Source organism: Phoenix dactylifera, chromosome 13 (assembly GCF_009389715.1).
Source record: "Phoenix dactylifera cultivar Barhee BC4 chromosome 13, palm_55x_up_171113_PBpolish2nd_filt_p, whole genome shotgun sequence".
In the NCBI taxonomy this organism is placed as follows: Eukaryota; Viridiplantae; Streptophyta; class Magnoliopsida; order Arecales; family Arecaceae; genus Phoenix; species Phoenix dactylifera.
The window spans coordinates 4,142,082-4,160,570 of record NC_052404.1 but is presented as its reverse complement, the minus strand read 5'-3'; the positions used below and the strand labels follow the sequence as shown (position 1 = coordinate 4,160,570).

The following is an 18,489-nucleotide window of genomic DNA, read 5'->3' as shown; positions in this document are numbered from 1 at the left end:
TAAATTAGACCATCTTAAAGTCCAGCCAATAAACAAAACGAGAGAAACACCTTGCCAACATGGTTCTGTAAGTGAGTACCAACCTATGGTCTGGTTAAAAACTGAAGCAAAGGAAACAAAGTACATGGTTGTGGAGGTGAGACCACTGCAAGGCATGTGCCAAAGTTGGTATATGCTTTATCGCGCATTATGCTATTGTTTACTCAACATTTGAAAAGTTAAAATTGGCTTCTTATTTATCATTTTTTAACAGGCCTCATGATGTTATGTCAAGTGGAAGCCACATAACTTGAACTGCAAGTTGTTTGCATGGCAAATAGGTGTTGTCCCTCCCCTGACCTACCCCCCACCCACAAAAAAAAAAAAAAAAAAGATTCAAAAACTATACAAGTTAAATATAACATGATAAAAAAGGATAGTACGCAATGTTCCCCATGCGCCTGTCTTGCTCGAAAGTTTTTCGATCAGTATGTTCATCACAAACATCATAGCCATGGGAAGAGCAAAATATACAAATGATCAAATATTTAGAACTTAAATGAAAAAATTGTTTGATGTCCTTCTTGTTTTAACGATGTCAAAGTCTGACACCTTATCATGATTTCATCTAGTTAATCCTAGCTTCATCTTCCCTTAGACTAGCTATTTTCCAGGTGTTGGTGTTTGGAAACTGGTGAGTTTAGCTGGTGTCAATTAATGTGTGAAAGAGAAGGAGAATCTTAAATTTAAATCCATGCACCCATATTCTTTTCACCTTTTCCAAAGTCTTTTATGACACCCAAGGGAACATCAAAAGCCAGTATTTGAGCACCCAAGTGGGATTCTTTTAAGAGCCTGGGAGGGAAACCGATGGCAATAGGTAGAGACTGGCGGACTGCGTGTTCCGGTGTCAAGGCTGGCGTTGGTAGGTGATGCGTTGCTTTTGGAGTTACTTTGCTTTTTATTTGTCCCACGGGTTTGTTCTTTCATATGGATGCAATGAATCTAAGGATAGCGTCAACTTGGACGATATTTCAAGTTTTGTTTTTGGTGGCCCTACTCAACTTGGAAATTTTGTAGAAGATGGATATCTATATATTAAAGGAAAGATGAAGTCGGTATCACGCTTCTGCGTCCCTCTTCGTTAACGTATCTCATATGGCGTTGCCGCCTAGCCTGCTCCTAATCAATAATTAAGGTTGAAAACATATTAAAAAAAAAAAAAAAAATCTTAAATCGGGTAAGCTCTAAATTTAAAAAGACCTTTGGTTATTATGACCATTTGGTAGGGTCTATTGCGTGCTTGTTTATTGGATTAGTTAAGGTGACAGCTAGTTTGAAACTTAAGAAAAAGAATGCCTATTCTTTCCAAGTTTCTCACTAAATGCTGCTTAAGCCCATCTGATCCCATGACCTATCTACTAGACATTAGTTTTAGTTTCAAAAAAAAAAGAAAAAAGAAAGAAAGATTGTTAAAATTTCTTCTTGTCCTAAAAGCTTAAGCTAATAGAATGAGATAGATTTTTTTATATTTTTTTATACTCTTCCTCACGTGTGGGTCGAACTTTTCTTTAATGGATGAGCCTAACATGTGAAATTTTTAATAGTAATATTAAAGAGTGTGGAGACAGGTTCGAACTCAGGACCTCTGCTCTGATACCATGTTGAAATTTCCATTTGTTCTAAAAACTTAAGTTAATAGGATGAGGTAGATTTATTTATACATTTTATATTTTTTTACAAAAATAATTTTTTTAATGGGCTCGCTATATATTGTGTCTTGTTGGGGCATGTTGGAAAGGAGAATTTACCTCATATTGCCCAACTCTCATCTTTTTAAGATGGAGGTTGGTGCTCATGAGATCTTGGGCATGGCACATTGCTTTTGTTAAGAAGTTTTTTTTTTTTTTTTTTTTTTTTTTTCAAGTATAGTCCTCATGGTGGCACCATTTGCATGCATGTATTTATATCTCAAATTTTTACCATGCCGGAGGGTTGTTCGGTTAAGAGTTAAAATTTTGGCCCCTCGCGATTAGCTTACTTTCCCTCTGGTATGAATTTTCAAAAACAAAAAATGGTATATATACCATGTTTGACATCCTTCCATGTTCCATAACTTGGTTTTATGTGAAATATTTTAGAAAGAAAAATGCTTTTGATGCTCGCCGCTCGCACAAAAAAAAAATCTCAGCACGTTGCACTTCCATGGCAATTCATACTCCAATCAGCTTTACATCCCACAAATTGCTACGAGTTGCATTAATTCTCTCATGCAGCAATAAAGGAGTAGATAGTCTCACCTTCAGCAAAATATGCACAAGAAACTTAAACCAGTGGCGGTTGTAGAGGTTCAAATGGATCACTTTTGTTATTGGGAAACAAATTTGCCAAATTTCTAGGCAAATATAAGAGACTCCAATCCAATGTGCATAATACATACCTAAACCTAGCATAGATAGAGTGATGAATGCTAAATATATGTGTCTTCAATGAAGACACAAACGACCCGATCCATCAATCCAATTTGCAAACGACCTGCCTTAAATATATTTAAGTTTGACATAAACGGGTTTGGATCGTAAATAGGCCAATCTGTCTACTTCTCTTTATTAAATAGATCGGTTTCAGGTTTAGACCTTGGATCCGTTTAATAATTAAGTTGTGTTATGGCCCGATCTATTTAATATGTTTAAAATCCGTTTAACCTGTTTGAAACCTGTTTAACCTGTTTGAAACATACTTAACCTGTTTTTGACTTATTTAACCCAGTCTGCTTAACTTGTTTAAATCTGTTTAACCTATTATAAAAACTTGTCTAACCCGTTTAATGCATTTAACCTGACTTGACCTGTTTAATAAATAGGTTACGTAGATCCGGTCGGACTACCTGTTTAATAACTAGGTAGAATTTAAATTTGATATTTTGACATGTTCAATAAACAGGTCGGATTTGGATCGACCAACATCCAACCCAACTCTATCTGTCCTAACCTAACCCGATTGCACCCCTAGTCTTCACCACAAAATTAAAAAGCTAAATGTATCTGCGGCTAGAAATTCGTTTGCTTTGCATCATTAGCACCAGCCCAGGGCCAACTGTGAAGTATTTTTCCACATAAATTCTTCTTCCCGAGCTCATCCCCTCCACCCATATGCATACTAGAATTCATGTGCATGGGCTTGTTTCTAAGCTTTTTTAGGCTTGATCATTAAATTGGCCCTGTTAATATTCATATAAGCTGGGCCTACACCTGGTCAGCTATACCTAGCACGGCACACCTAACACACCGGCAAACACCTTAGAGTGATGACATTCTTTGGATCATCAATAATTGTCTGGGCTGCCTTGTAATCCATGCAAATTAAACCATAAGGAGGATCAAAATGTATTTAGTATCCTTTGGAACCCATCCTGCTTTTAATCATATATTGATAATTTAATTATTTAATTCAAAATTTTATCACAAAGTGGTCATTCATTTTATCTTTCATTTTTATTGGGTGCATTTGGTTCACGATCGGACTCAAAGACAGAGTCAAAATCGGAATGGATTGGAATGAAATTCGAAATGGTCATATTTTCCGACGTATTTGGTTCATGACTAGATTCAGAATCAAAATTGAAATAGGATTTGAATACTTTGGAAAGAGTCAGAATTGAATTTTGAAGGATTAGAGCATTTTCATTTCTCTTTGAAATCGAAATAAGAATGAGACTTTTTCCAACCAAATGGTTGGAATAGAAGTCATTCAATCTCGTTCCCATGCTCTCAATTTCTTATACAAGCTATCACACGTTGCTTTACACTAAACCATGGTTCTTTTTAAGCTTCTTTCCGTTGGGTTTCCCCCACCGAGCCCGCCGTCCATGCAACCCCCCAATTCTTTAACCATCATCACTTCTATCGATTCCTATAACCATGAATACGTCCTTTTAAATGACTCTTCATTACAGAGCTAAATAACCTTTTGTTAACCCCCTTTAGATGTTATAAATTGGTGTCTTGTGTGGAGTTCTAATATACGTTGAAAACATGCCTTCTGCAACAGTGGGAACTAAAGTTCATTAATTGTTGTTTATTTTTACCTTTTTTTATAATTTTGAAAGTCTCTAGACTGACAAGAGCTTATAGATTTGAATTTTATCATTCTATGTGCATACATGTTAGACCGGTTAATGTTGCATATAGTTTTATCTGGTATAGATGTGTCCTATATATGCACCTAGAAAGGCTTGTACTATCCAAGTTAAAGTATAGTATTATGGATTGGTTCCATTAATAAACCACTTTTATAATCTCTTTATTATTTACATATTTGCTTGTTTGTTTATTTGTTTACTTATTAATTATTTTATTTTATATAAATCTTATACATCTTCCCATATATTAATTTATTTTGGCATCATATACTTGTGTCTTTCTTGGTAGGACTCTCAAAAAGGATAATAAATTTCTTATGGCATACCTCTCTTGCTAGTATCTCATCATCCAAATAAAGTTTTAATGATTTATAGGTTTTTTTGCCATCTAAGACTCTAAGCTTTATACTGTATCCTTTATTTTGGTATAGCTTCAATTAGATTTATCTTATACAAGACATTGAAGGCAGCAGTGTGGAGCCTTAACCACGGTGCCACAAGTTCGAAACTAGCAACTGCTTTGTCGATTGTTGCAACAACGTCAAAATTAACTTTTAACACTCCAAAGAGAGAGGGCAGCCACAACACAATTTGGTTGGATGCATAGTACGTTATACCAGCCTGAATCGGACAGTACATAATGTACTGTACCATACTAGTTCAGTACCAGTACTCGATACGGGTGGCGTACCGACACTCGGTATGCTAGAAAAAACTTCATATCCTACCATACTGATACTGTGCTAGTGTGGCACCAGTACAGAGTCCGGTCCTGAAACAGCAAATCTTAATTTGGATATATTGTTAAGCAGCTGAAAACTACCCCAATTTCTTGATGAAAGCTTAAAAGAAATCCGATGATCGGCAACATCCAAATGAAATAGAAAAGAATAGGCTTTTCTCACTAATTGAGCTGTCGGTATGAGCTAGGACACGATCGTAAGGAGAGAACGATATCCCTCCTCTACCTTGGCTGTAGGCATTTGATCCACAAAAGTTGGCAAAGAAGTAGGATAAGATTCACACCCTGACATGCATCTCTGTTGCCAATGGCTAGAAGCAAAGGAGCAGCATGTAACAACATGATTGCAGTCCTCCAATGTACCTTTTACAAATGTAGTTACTTTCTGTTCTTCGCTTACCTAATAGATGAGGGAGTTCATGCTTTACTACCTTTGCACGTCCGCATAGGAATGCAATTATTTATGAAGGCCTCTTATGAATTGTTGCATGGCCTACGTGCAAGAATAAAACTCTTTTTTTTCAATTTGGAGACCAAATAAACCTCAAATGATGAGTAATCTATGATCAAAGAGAGGCCTTTTTTTGGAGTTTGAAATATATTCTTCTTATAATTACTTTCTTTTTTCTTCACCAAATAGATTAGGAGTTTTACTCATGCTTCTTTTGCATGTCCACGTAGAGAAGCAATTATTTATGAAGGACCTATTGTATCTTGGGATTATGAGTTGCCGCATGGCCTACATGTAAGGAGGCAAAATCTAATGTAGTGATTTGCACACCTAAGTCTTGGTCCAATTCTTTTGTTTCTTAATTCTAAAAATATTAAAGTAATAATTGGTTGAATTTGCAAAACCTAATCATATAATTCTTTTTTGAATATTTATCCGACAAGTAATCCAATATTATATAAATCGAACAGCAGGAAGGACCTCAATGGATCTAAATGAAATTATATAAAGCTGAAGGTCAATATCAATAGAGCAAAACCAATATATCGTTAAACGGGAAGGGAAAAAAGGGCCATAACTATATATTACTAGAACAAAAAAATAAGTTGAACTTGTATATGTCATGTACAAAGGATTTGAATCCTCCTCATGTTTAGATGCTCTTCGTTAATTTCATCTCAATTTTGGGTTTTCTAATCTCTTCCTACTTTGTAGAAACCTTACTATGATCATGTAAACATATCTTAGTTTGTTGTCTAAGCAAGGTCATTTCAACTTGCAAAGCTTTCCATAAACTTATTTTATTCACAGCTAGCCTTACCTAGCTACTTGCCCTAGACCATATAAACATCCTACTGTGGTTGGCCACAATAGATAAGATGATTAAAGAAGACACCAGTGGTGATGTTGAAAGCAGTGGTAGATTGAGACAGGTTTTCACTTTCTTCACGATAGAACTAAGAAATAAGCGTGGTATCGGCAGTCACATAGTAATCTGTTTCACTATCATAAATAGCTGGTGAGCTCCTATAAGAGAGCATTGTTTGCATGGAATTCCTTCCATGCAGCCGTATAAAACACGTAGCTTGCTCCACAAAATCATTGTCCCCAATCAATCTTAGGTGAGACTCGTTGTCATCATCGAACTCATATCCAAATAAAAAACAATTCGAAGTACCTGGTCAAACCAAAGAAAGAGAAATCATTCGTTCAGAACATTAAAATAAAAAAAAAACAATATGAGATATATTTTGTTATTGAAGCATTATTTGATCTGCCTCAACTTTCTCTCTTTCTCTCTCTCGTTTGGCTGGACCCAACATTCTAATGACCAAGAAGGAGGGTTTCTTTGTTATATATTTATATGACTGGTCACCATATACTTCCGACATTGATATAATTAAGTGTAATTGCGCTCTTTGATATAGCCATTGCACAAGTCAGGCTCTCGGTTGCTCGCTCGTATTTATCCAATTCAATTCATTATGCTTAATGTCTTGGTTGTATGCACACCATATCCAATGCAAGAGTAGACATGCAAAACCCAAATTTTATGGGAAGAGGCGTGCATCACTATTTTGTTCATGGTCCGTATGGTGTATAGTGGCGAGTTTAAAACCTCTACAGTACATGTTTTGCACCGCGTAGTGTTGTACAGCCCTACATAGCCATCATATCATCCATCTTGAAAATGGATGACTGTGATGCATCTCAGAAATAGAAACGATCATAATGGATCTCAAACATGGCGATACAAAACATGCACCATATATAGAGAATCTTTACTTGTATAGTGGCTTCATGTGCTTTATGTGGCCCTTCTATATAGTGCCTATTTAACGATTAAAACCTTAATCACTAAATAACTTTTAATGTATGAGAAAAAAAATATCAACACATTTCAAAAGAGAGAGAGGGAGGAGGGAGGAAAGCACTATCAACATTAACATATATGAGGTATCAATGAAAGTTGGGGACGTGTGTAAGTATTTACCAAAAAAAATCGAAAAGATGGGGACCAAAGATTCCCTACTCCATCCATAAGAGTTGCTTTCGCAATTCGTGGCCCGGCCAATATAAGCCTAGTCAAGTCCGTGGAGATGTCTCCTCCTAGTTGAAGCCTTTCCAATATTGAAGTTGGCAAAATTTCGTTATTTGTGCCATAAAAAGATGCACCAAGCCTCTAATACTCTAGATTTTTTTTCCTTTTTTTGGGATTTTTGTTACATGTACCATTGCAATATATGATAGTGCATATTACTGCTGCAAAATCACTATTTACACCGTATAACTTCTAAACTCATCATATTTTTGTAGCAATATCCCTCTTGTTAGCTTTGTCGCTGACAGTGTTAACAAGTATTTGTTTCAAATATAAAATAATTATATTACCCTTTTATATTAATACCCCTGAAAAAATTTTAACATTCAACTAAAAGGTTTGACCTAGTGGTTTGCGTCCCTTAGCTCAGCTCTTGCACTCAGAAGAATATTAGATTACAAAAAAGTAAATTATATTTTGATTTATAAAGTTCTTGCGTAAGAATCCATGCGGGCGTGTGTTTAGTCCCACATCGATTATTCACCGAGATGATCTTGGGTACTTATACATGCAAGACTACAAAGCTCAAAAAAAATACCTTCCAGCTAGCCATTATGGATAAGGTCTTGGGTTGTTACAAATGGTATCAGAACGAACTCAATCCGTAGCCTATGTGGACTAGAGGACACCCCAGCATGGGATCATGGAGGATGACCACGAGCCGATCTTGGTGCTTATGATTAAATTTGAATAGATTTGAACTCTTAGCCTGACGAAGACGTTTAAACTAATCTTAGTGCTTATGATTAAATTTGAATAGATTTGGACTCTTAGCCTGACAAGAATGTTAAAGCCAATCTTGGTGCTTACAATTAGATTTGAATGGATTTGAACCCTTAACCTAACAAGAACGTCAAAGCTTTAACGGAGAAAATTTATTACAATTAAAGTTCTATATATATATATATATATATATATATATATATATATATATGTATGTATGTATGTATGTATGTATGTATGTATGTATGTGATGTGGGGTCGGAACCCCGACACCAGCCCGCACACCGGACGAGCAGGGAAAGCATCCGCGTCCTCCCCGAGGTATTGTCCGCTCTGGGATTGCCGCTTCGGGTCTGCGGGAGGTCGCCCAGGGCCGTGGCCCAATGACAGTCCCGAGCCCTGCCGGCGCGGGGGTCCGCGGAGGTACTACCCCTACCCTCACGGTTTTGTCCTACAAAAGGGCCCTCGGTGAGAAGAGGTGTTTGCACCCCCCATTTAAGGCACAGACCTTTCCGCTGATTATCCGATGTGGGACTAAACTGGGAACCCCATCCCACAACACAGCCCCCCCAGCGGGAAGGTCTGTGCGTGGCCGGGGCCCTTCCTCTAGCGCCATCTGTTGCTGGAAATTGGACCCGGGGGCCGCCGTGAAGCCGTGGAAGGAGGAGCTCCGCTGCTGCAGGAGGCAGACGGCGGTGCGCCGGCTGGCTGCGTCCTCCGCCGCGGGGGGTGTGCAAGTCCTGCAAGGAAAACCGGTGGTCGGGCTCCCCGGCGCCGGCCCTCCGATGCCTAAGTCAGAGGAGGCAAGTATGTGGAGAGAGCGGGGAAGAGAGCCGAGACCAGAGAGCCGAGACCAGAAGGCCGAGACCAGAAGGCCGAGACCAGAGAGCCGAGACCAGAAGGCCGAGACCAGAAGGCCGTGACCAGAGAGCCGAGACCAGAAGGCCGAGACCAGAAGGCCGAGACCAGAAGGCCGAGACCAGAGAGCCGAGACCAGAAAGCCGAGACCAGAAGGCCGAGACCAGAGAGCCGAGACCAGAGAGCCGAGACCAGAAGGCCGAGCACAGCAGGCCGAGCCCATGCCTTAGCCAAATATCCAATTTCCACCTAACCCTCTAAGGGACCTGACAACTCCACTATAACCTGCCACTATCTCCAAGCCATCAAGGCATAAGATCTTCGCAGGTATTCGGCACGACCTGCCATTAATGCACGAGACTCTCTCAAGTCTCCGATGCACTTAGTCATTTAATGAACACGGCCCAAGACGATCTCCGGATCACTGAACCATCAGAACGTATGGCTCTCCCTGACCGCCGGTTCATTCGGTAATAAATGCACTTACCATCCACGGACCCCAGGCCCACCACAGCCGGCGGTTCAACCACTCCAACAGGTCCGATCGACCGTGACAACTCCCTGATTCCGGTCTGATCCGGTCCCGTTCTCCATTACGCCATTAATGGGCCAAATCGTGCCCAATTATTACAAAACAGGACAAACCTCCTGTCACCTCCCAGGTAACAAAAATCCTCCTATAAAAGGAAACCTGGAGGGAAAAGGGAGGGAGGGGAACGAAAACGGAAACAGATCCCCGGGACTGAACCCCCCGGAAAACGCAGATACAATTGAGGACATCATCCTCTTCGTCTTCTTTATCTTATCCAAATGTTCTTGCTGTCTTCTCCATATACTCTCTTCCCCGCTCTCTCCACATACTTGCCCCCTCTGACTTAGGCATCGGAGGGCCGGCGCCGGAGAGCCCGGCCACCGGTTTTCCTTGCAGGACTTGCACACCCCCCGCGGCGGAGGACGCAGCCAGCCGGCGCACCGCCGTCCGCCTCCTGCAGCAGCGGAGCTCCTCCTTCCACGGCTTCACGGCGGCCCCCGGGTCCAATTTCCAGCAACAGTATGTATGTACACCACACACCATTTATATGCTCCAGAAAACCTAAAGCCTGTCTCAGGAACAACAGAACACAAAAAGAGGCACCAGAGAGTTTGCATTACATGGAAGAGCAGAATGGATGCATGTAGCAAGAGTATTCAGAGTGCAACCACTTGTTATAAGCACTACTAAATTAATGGACGCTAACAGTAGAGCTTCCTCCCAAGCTTTCAGGGGGGCAGCTACGTACGTGCAGCCGTTCAGTGGGTGACAGCAAACAGGTGATGGAACCTCTAATCCTCACGGTGGTTGGTGCTGGTGGAGGTCGGCAAAGTGGCCTCGTTTCCACGCTAACGGCCAAAAGTCACCCTCTCACCCTCAGGACCCAACGAACCCCCTCGAAGCTTAGCCGAATATTTTACACCCATAAACAAATACCCAAAAGTGAAAGCCAGATACCAGTGATGACACCATCTGACGTCCCACCCTCCTCCTTTCCTTCTCCCTCCCCATCTCGCTCCCCCTCTCTGTAAAGTTCCCAAAGCTCAACGGAGAGAGGGGGATAGAATTAATGGAGAGAGATGGAAGACCAAGTACGAGAAGTTGATACTAATGATACCGATCCATCCCTTCTTGCCATAGGAGGTGATGGTTCCGAGGAGGAGGAGGAGGGGCGAGTGAGGCTGGTTCGACCGGGTCCCGACCGGTCGAAGAGCGACGAGTGGAGCGAGGGGGCGGTGGCGAGTCTCTTGGACGCGTACGAGGCCAAATGGGTGCTCCGGAACCGGGCCAAGCTCAAAGGCCAGGACTGGGACAATGTGGCACGGCAAGTCTCGGCGCGGGCAGGCTCGACCCGGCCGGCCAAGACGCCGACGCAGTGCAAGAACAAGGTGGAGTCCATGAAGAAGCGGTTCCGGTCCGAGTCGGCCGCCGGGGGCGGGTCTAGGTGGCCGCTCTTCCCGCGGCTCGACCGTCTGGTCCGGTGCCGGGCCCCGACCACGGCTCTGGTGATGGTCGACCGGCCGCCGGAGAGACCAACTCCGTCATCGCACTCGCCGGAGCCCAAAGGGAGAGCTGGGGCAAGGCAGGTGCGTTCATAGGATCATGATAATGATACTTCTATTTTTCTATTATCCCAATATGGAACTACTCAATAGGATTTTCTTTGAGGATCAACTACTATTTTGGCACGGTCCAATTAATTTAGCCAGAGTAGAATGCACTTCATGTAACTTTTGTCGCGCATGGACAAAAAAAATTAGAGGTTTGTTACGAAAACCAAAAAAAAAACATGAATATGTTTTTGGAGAGAACTACTAAAATAGATACGTAGCATCAAATTTTGTTGCATCTGAACCAACGTCAACATTAACTAAAGAATTAGATTGGTAATTGCAATTGAGGTTGGCTCGCAAATGAGAAGCCTAGGATGACCTGTTCTCTTGTTTGTCCAAGACCAACCTTCCTTGAGTATGCCACAGAAACTAGTTTGAGGAATCCAAAAACGTAGTTTAAACATAGCATACCTTGTTTTCTAACCCAAAAAAGAGAGAGCATAGCATCAAGCTTTTTTCTTTCTTTCTTTCTTGCTTTGGCTATGGAGAAAGATTACCAATTAGGAGCAAAGATACCCTGCCCAATTAATTTTGCATTTTCCAAAGCTCAGAAAGTAGGATTCTCCTTCTTCTTTTTTTGATAGCCTATATTCTCCTAATTCGACAGAGAGAGAGAGAGAGAGAGCTCCTGATCATTCATTGGTGCATGGTCCAATATAATATCTCCTCTATTTGTGTCAGGGTGAGTGTGAAGAAACCAAAGGCAAGGAGCATATTAATGAGCTTCACAAGGAGGGTCTTTGCAACATGCAACCGTATGATCCTTGTAATGAAGAACAAAAATTAAAGAATAAGAGGAGAAGGAGGGAGAGGGAAGAGGAAGAAGGTTGGGAGGTGATGGAAAGCATTCCATGGCTTGCCGAGGTGGCATTGAGGGTGGAGCAAGCAAGGATGGATGCTATGAGGGAGGTGGAGAGGATGCGGGCTCAAGCAGAGGCAAAGAAAGGAGAGATGGACTTGAAGCGAACTGAGATCATTGCCAACACTCAACTGAAGATTGCAAAGCTCTTGGTCGGGTATGATGATACTGTTGATTCTTCCTTGAGAATTGGGAGGGGTTAGCTGAAAAATTCCCATAAGAGAGGTTATATTCTTCTATAATATTGTTCCTGAAACTATAATATGCATTCTAGCAATGCAAGCTCAAATGTGTCTGAATCATCAGCATGTCAGTATTTAGCAACTGCGCATGTCAAGAAGCTTTTAAGAAGGAAAGAACCAAGTCGAATCGCTCTCACATGTAACCAACCACAACATTGAAAAGCAAGAGTCTCATCCACTTGACATATGTGACTGAATCTATTTCCTAGATTTCATTCCTATATACTGTTGAATTTGGATTGAAAAAAACAGTGTATTTGACCTTCATCCAACTTGGTTAATTGTAGAAGTTATAGCTCGATATCAACAAGACTGGATCGCAGCTAAAGAGACTCGAGACGTCTTGCAGATATAGTAGTCATAGAACTACAAAGTCTAATTGCATATTTATGTGTTTATAAGACAATTTTCAAACACTTCAGTAATTCTTGTTGGACTGCAGATTGTTTTGGCCCCACTAAATTATATATGAGGTGAAGGAAATCAAATAGACAAGGTTTTGACAGGATCATTACAACTTCTCATAAGACAAAATGAGATATGAAAATTTTGACTAAAAAGGATCATTTCAACTTCTCCTCTTCATTTGCTATTTATTAAAAAATACATATATGATCTACTACTATGAATTACTACTTCAACCTTCCATAAATTTGCCATGGAAAAATCACTACATCATCAACGTAGGCAGGTAGTCGTTCAATTCTCTTTATGTAATCTGAAGGATAACATTTCAGTCTTTTTTTAACACCCAGGTGTCTAATCGATGTATGTCTTATTCTCACACAGGAAAAACTCTAAGAAAGAAAGATGATGATGATGGCGATGAAAAACTTTGACAGATTGAACAAGGTTTAGAATTCACTGTCCCTTATTTTCAAGAATGCAGTACATCCTATTCTGTAGGACTGCCAATCCCATGATCCCTCAAGTTTCTCTTTATCTATCTCCTCCATAAAACCTGCTTTCCAAAGGAGATATCACAAGCATAAGCTATCAAACATCCAAAAAGGCGCTCCATATTCTTCTCATTCTTTGTGCAAGTTAGGTTACATAGGATCATGAAGGAATCTCAAGATGCAAAAGAAATTCCTGGCTAAATTACCCCTCTTCTTTTTGACCACCTTGGACTCCTGCATGCCTATTTTAGATGTGGAACCCTGATGCCTAATCTAGCCAAATCCTCCAACTCATCGTGAAAACTTTCGGTCCAAAGAGTTGGCTTATTACTCATGTCAATTCCTGCCACCTTTTGCTGGCCTCAGGATAGTTTCCTATACTCATGTAAAATAGTTGGCTTATTACTCATGTAAACTGTATCAAAATCATTGCCGATACTCAATTGCAGATTGCAAACCTCCTGATTGGGAGTGATGACAGTGTGGAATCTTCCTCGAGAATTGAAAGGGGTTGGAGGAAAGTTTTCTTGAAAAAGTGCAGGATTCTTGTACAATAGTATTCTTGAATTACTAATAAAAGAGGTGCCATATGGATTTATGAGCCTAGAGCGATCCTCCTCTCAACAACTTTTAGGCTCTATTTGGAATTGTTGTCAATAGTAGAGTTTTTGAAGCTTTTGGAAGTATAGATTTTGGGAAGTAATTAAAAGTTGTTTGTTGTTTAGTAACTATATTTCTAAAATACTTTAGAATTTTAACATACGTTTGGTGACCAAAGTGAGAAAGTACTTTTGGTATGATCAAATAACAATAAAGAATAGTATTATATAGTAAAGTATAATACAACATAATATTACATATTATTACATATTAAAATATTATTATATATTATAATATTATTAAAATATAATATAATATGATATAATATAGCATAATTTAATATTATATACTATAGCATAATAATATAACATAATATGATGTGCTATAATATAATATAATATAGTGTAGTCATATATTGTTCCATAGTATTATATTATCATAATGTAACATAATATAATATAATATTATAATATAAGACAATATTATATTATATTATATTATATAGTATAGTATAAAAATATAATATGATAAGATGTGATACATTATAATATAATAATATATTATTACATATTAAAATAGTATTAAATAGCATAATATTATATTATGGTGTAAATAATATAATATATTATTGAAATATAATATAATATAATATAATATGATAAAATATAATACAATATAATATAATAATATGATATAACTAATATCCATTATAATTATTATTGTTACATATGAATATATTATTATATAGCATAATAGTTTTATGGTACCTGTTCATCGGCATTTTGGTTACCATGAAAATTTCACTAATTTTAGGAACAAGCTCCAAAATGGAGTTTCAAATAGAGCATTTTAGCTTTCTAGAAAGCCAAAATAGCTTCTAGATTTTTTACCACTATACCATCTAAAAGTATTTTTGGAAGATCAAAAAGTACTTTCTGACTTTCTAAAAGCTTTTTCGAATGAAATTTAAGCTTTTGAGTTATAAGTCCATGACAAGTCGTATCAGAGCCAGGTCCAATATGATTCACCACCATTATTAGTCATATGGGCTACTCATTAAGAGATATCGGAATTGAGAAGGATCCAGTAGAGTTGAGTAGGACTCGGGCCATAAGTAACCCCTCTTCTCTCGAGTAGAAGCTAACCATGACAAGGGTGTCACAAGATTGGATGAAAGCGATTGTCATAATCCCACATTAACTAATTAAAAAGGTGGCATGAGGGTTTATTAGCCTGGGCGAGTCCTCCTAACAACTTATATTGTTGGGTTACGAGTCTATTACACCATGCAAAGAAACTTTAGCTGACCAATTCTCTTTTAATAAGGTAAGAAATGAGATGGATCACTCCAATGTCTTACCAACAATTAAAAACACCAGTGATCCTATTCACTTGACCCGTTGGATTAACTAGGTCTAAATTTTAGATTTGATTTCCATATAAGTTTAGATCACAAAAAAACTATTTGACCCTAATGCAACTTGACTAATTATTGAAATAAACCTAAATAGGTCGACATCAACTAGACTAGATCATATGTAAAGATGCTTGCACATTGATATAGCAGTCATAGCATTAAAAGTCCAATTGCATAAAATATGTATTCATATCACAATTACTTTCGGAATTCTTGGTGGATTCAAGCATTTTTGGCCCCACTAATTTATATAAATTACAAAAGAAGTCGAACAGGAAAAGTTCTGACAGGATCATCTTGACTTTTTCATAAGGCTAGTACAAATGATATATGAAAATTAGAGTGCCAAGGATCGTCACTACTTCCCCACTCCATTTGCTTAAGAAAGAAGAAAAGAAAGAAGGAAAGAATCTTAGCCTACTACCATGAATTGCCACCTCAACCTTCCATGAGTTCATCACATCAAATCACTACCTTATCAAAGAAGCAGCAGGTCACTCGATCTTACATTTACAAATTATCAATTTGAATTGCTTTTCTGCCCCATAACTTGGGACTAGGAATCCATGATCCCTAAATTTTCTACTCTACATAACCTCTGGCTCTTTCCTCCACTACTGCTTTTGTCAAGAGATAATACAATGATAAGCTATATTGAACATCTTCATATTATTCCTATTCTTTACTCAATTTAGAAAAGCATTAGAAGGAATGGCAGAGATATCATAGATGGTAGGAGTTTCCTCTCTCTCTCTCTCTCTCTCTCTCTCTCTCTCTCTCTCTCTCTCTAAACAACCTTGAACTCCATAGTTCATGCATTGTATCATAGTCAAACATCGACAAATTAAAGGATGACATATATAGGGAAGCTAAAGGAGCCGTGAACTAGAGTCCTTCTTATGTGGCTAATCATTTCAGAAGACTGGTGAGAGAAAACTGCATAGAGCGTACTATAACTTGTTATATTTTAATTTATTTTAGATGTATTCATATTAAAATTGTATAAGTCATTTGTTGTAGCAAAAATAATGCGATATGAACTTGTTAGCCTCATTTTGACTCTTTTAGATGTACTAAAATTGTACGAGTCATCTGTTATAGCAAAAACAAAAAAAAAACGATATAAGCTTGTTAGCCCCGGTCAGTCCTCCTCTCATAGGACAAGGATGTCAAAGAAACAGAGGCATCCAATCCTAGGCCAAGGCAGATCCATGGCCTGGCCGGTGAATGATATCATCCACCATTAATTTTCGTTTTCTTGATTAGTATCAAATTGAAAAAGGTCCTCTCACGTGCCTCTTTATAATACAATTAATTCCCTAGACAAGGTACAAAGACAAGCACAAGAAACCAGTTGTAATACAAGCTTAAGAAAGATCGGAAGGATCCAAGTAGTTCCCCCCACAAGATAGAGAAAAAGCCAAGCCACTACACTTACCAGAATGAAAGTTTTCATCTCGATGAAACAAATGCAATAAATTCCAAACCATCAGCCCATAAAATTTAAATAAATTTTTCATTGATAAGTTCTAAAATTGATATCAGTTATAATTGCTAATATCAGAATTATTATATTTGAAGAGATTTTAATATAACCTTTATAAAATATCATCTCTAATTTTTTAAAATTTTTCCACCTTTCGATGTTGACTGAGATCATCATGTAACTAAGATTAGCTATGAATGCAAACGGGACACGCATAAAGTGATAAACTATTCGCAACTTATCTAATCAAAGAAATAAAAGCAAAAATTACATGAATTGCTTCTAACCTACATATCGTCTCAATGTATCTATTTACAGATTTTCTCCATCGGATGGAAGATTAGCAAGTCCTATAAAACCTTAAATTAAAACTAGTACAAGCCCATTGCCACATTTTATAAACAAGTAATTAGACCCCCAAAAGAATGGAAATTAATTAATCACCAGAGTCTAAATCTCTAAAAAAAAAAAAAAAACTGATCTAATTATTAACCGTGGTAGTGGCGGAGGAAGAAGAAAGGGGCGACGGCGAAGAATTGGTGTCGAAATCGGCCAATCGGTGGAGTTGTCCCCTTCGACTGCTCTCCAAAACCCTAAGCAGCGACTCGGCCTTGCTCTTCGCCCTGGCGCTGGCGTCGCCGCCGGCAAGCTCCCGGATGGCGGCCTCCGCCGTCTCGATCTCCCACACGTCCGCCTCCGCCTTCTCTCCGCCGCTCATCACCAGGTTCAGCAGCGCCGCCGCCGCGTTCTCCCTCGCCCGCACGCTCGCTCCCGTGCCGACGTCCACCAGATCCACCAGAACCCTAACCCCGGCCACCTTCCGGAAGGCGTCGACGCTCTCGTAGCACCCCGCCACCTGGGCTATAACCGCCGTGGTGTCCTCGACGACGCCGGTCCGGCCGTCCTTGACGACAAGGGAGAAGAGCGCCGGGACGGCGCCGAGATCGACCATCGCCGGGCGGTTGAGAGGGTAGAGGGCGATACCGAAGAGGGCTTTCAGCGCGTCCTTGATGGTGCGCGTGGGGGGGTTGGGGGAACGGAGGAGGGCGATGAGGGAGGCGACGAGGGGGCGCTTGGATCCGATGATGGGGCGGTAGGCGTCGACGGAGAGGAGGCTGTAGACGGTGGCGGCGGCGTGCTGGGCGGCGGCGGCGGAGCTGGAGGGGAGGCTCAGGGCGGCGGCGAGGGCGTCGAGGAGGCCCGGGGTGGACATGAGGGCCTCGCGGGCGGAGATGGAGATGTTAAGAAGCGCCGCCGCGGCGTTCTCCTGGGAGACCGCGGAGTAGCCGCCGGGGAGGAGATAGGCGGCGAGGAGGGGGACGGCGCCGGAGTCAGAAAGGGGGAAGCGGATCTCCGGGTCGTGCTTTGTGATGAGGCGGATCTCGGCGATGGCCTCGGCTGCCGAGTCGCCGTCCGGCGCCGAATTCAGCCGCTTCACCAGCGATCTGGCCGTGCGGAGCTTGACCTCCATCGCTCCCTTTGGAAACGAAGGCTATACGGACAAAGGACGAAGGCCGGGCGTATTAATCCAACCGGGGAGGAGGACCGGTCTTTTGGGACTAGACAGGACGACAACTTGGCACGTGTGTATGATTGCATGTGGGGCCCGCGGTGCCTTGATGTTCGGAAGAAAATACCAGTGGGAAAAGAATCCCATTTAATTTAGTGGACGTTTTTACCGCTATAAGCTTGCCAAATTTACTTGACAAAAAATATAAATTATATATGATAGAGGAAAAAAAAGAATCGTCCAGCCCACAACTAAAAGGCAGCCCAGTAAACGCCAATGATAGTTAGCTAAATCTTCGCTTCAGCCTAAGGTCAGCTCGTCCTCGGAACTTTGCCG

At 40.3% G+C, this 18,489-nt stretch overlaps 2 protein-coding genes across 2 annotated transcripts; one reads left to right on the top strand and one right to left on the bottom strand.

Annotated features, from left to right (window-relative positions):
• Nucleotides 1-10,204: 10,204 nt before the first annotated feature.
• Nucleotides 10,205-12,508, top strand: LOC103701660 (trihelix transcription factor ASIL1-like). The gene is made up of 2 exons (XM_008783809.3): nt 10,205-11,113; nt 11,822-12,508. Exons 1-2 carry the CDS (start codon nt 10,607-10,609, stop codon nt 12,200-12,202), a joined length of 888 nt encoding a protein of 295 aa, XP_008782031.1. The 5' UTR covers nt 10,205-10,606; the 3' UTR covers nt 12,203-12,508.
• A 4,355-nt stretch (nt 12,509-16,863) lies between these two features.
• On the bottom strand, nt 16,864-18,193 carry LOC103701659 (U-box domain-containing protein 4-like). The gene has a single exon (XM_008783808.4). The coding sequence runs from the start codon at nt 18,112-18,114 to the stop codon at nt 17,125-17,127; it is 990 nt and encodes a 329-aa protein (XP_008782030.1). The 5' UTR covers nt 18,115-18,193; the 3' UTR covers nt 16,864-17,124.
• Nucleotides 18,194-18,489: the final 296 nt, after the last annotated feature.

Bases quoted from the DNA above. Each gene is read 5' to 3' on its own strand.
- LOC103701659 (XM_008783808.4), bottom strand. From the start codon at position 18,114: ATGGAGGTCAAGCTCCGCACGGCCAGATCGCTGGTGAAGCGGCTGAAT.
- LOC103701660 (XM_008783809.3), top strand. From the start codon at position 10,607: ATGGAAGACCAAGTACGAGAAGTTGATACTAATGATACCGATCCATCC. The intron at 11,114-11,821 runs GTGCGTTCATAG...TATTTGTGTCAG, and splicing joins GGAGAGCTGGGGCAAGGCAG to GGTGAGTGTGAAGAAACCAA.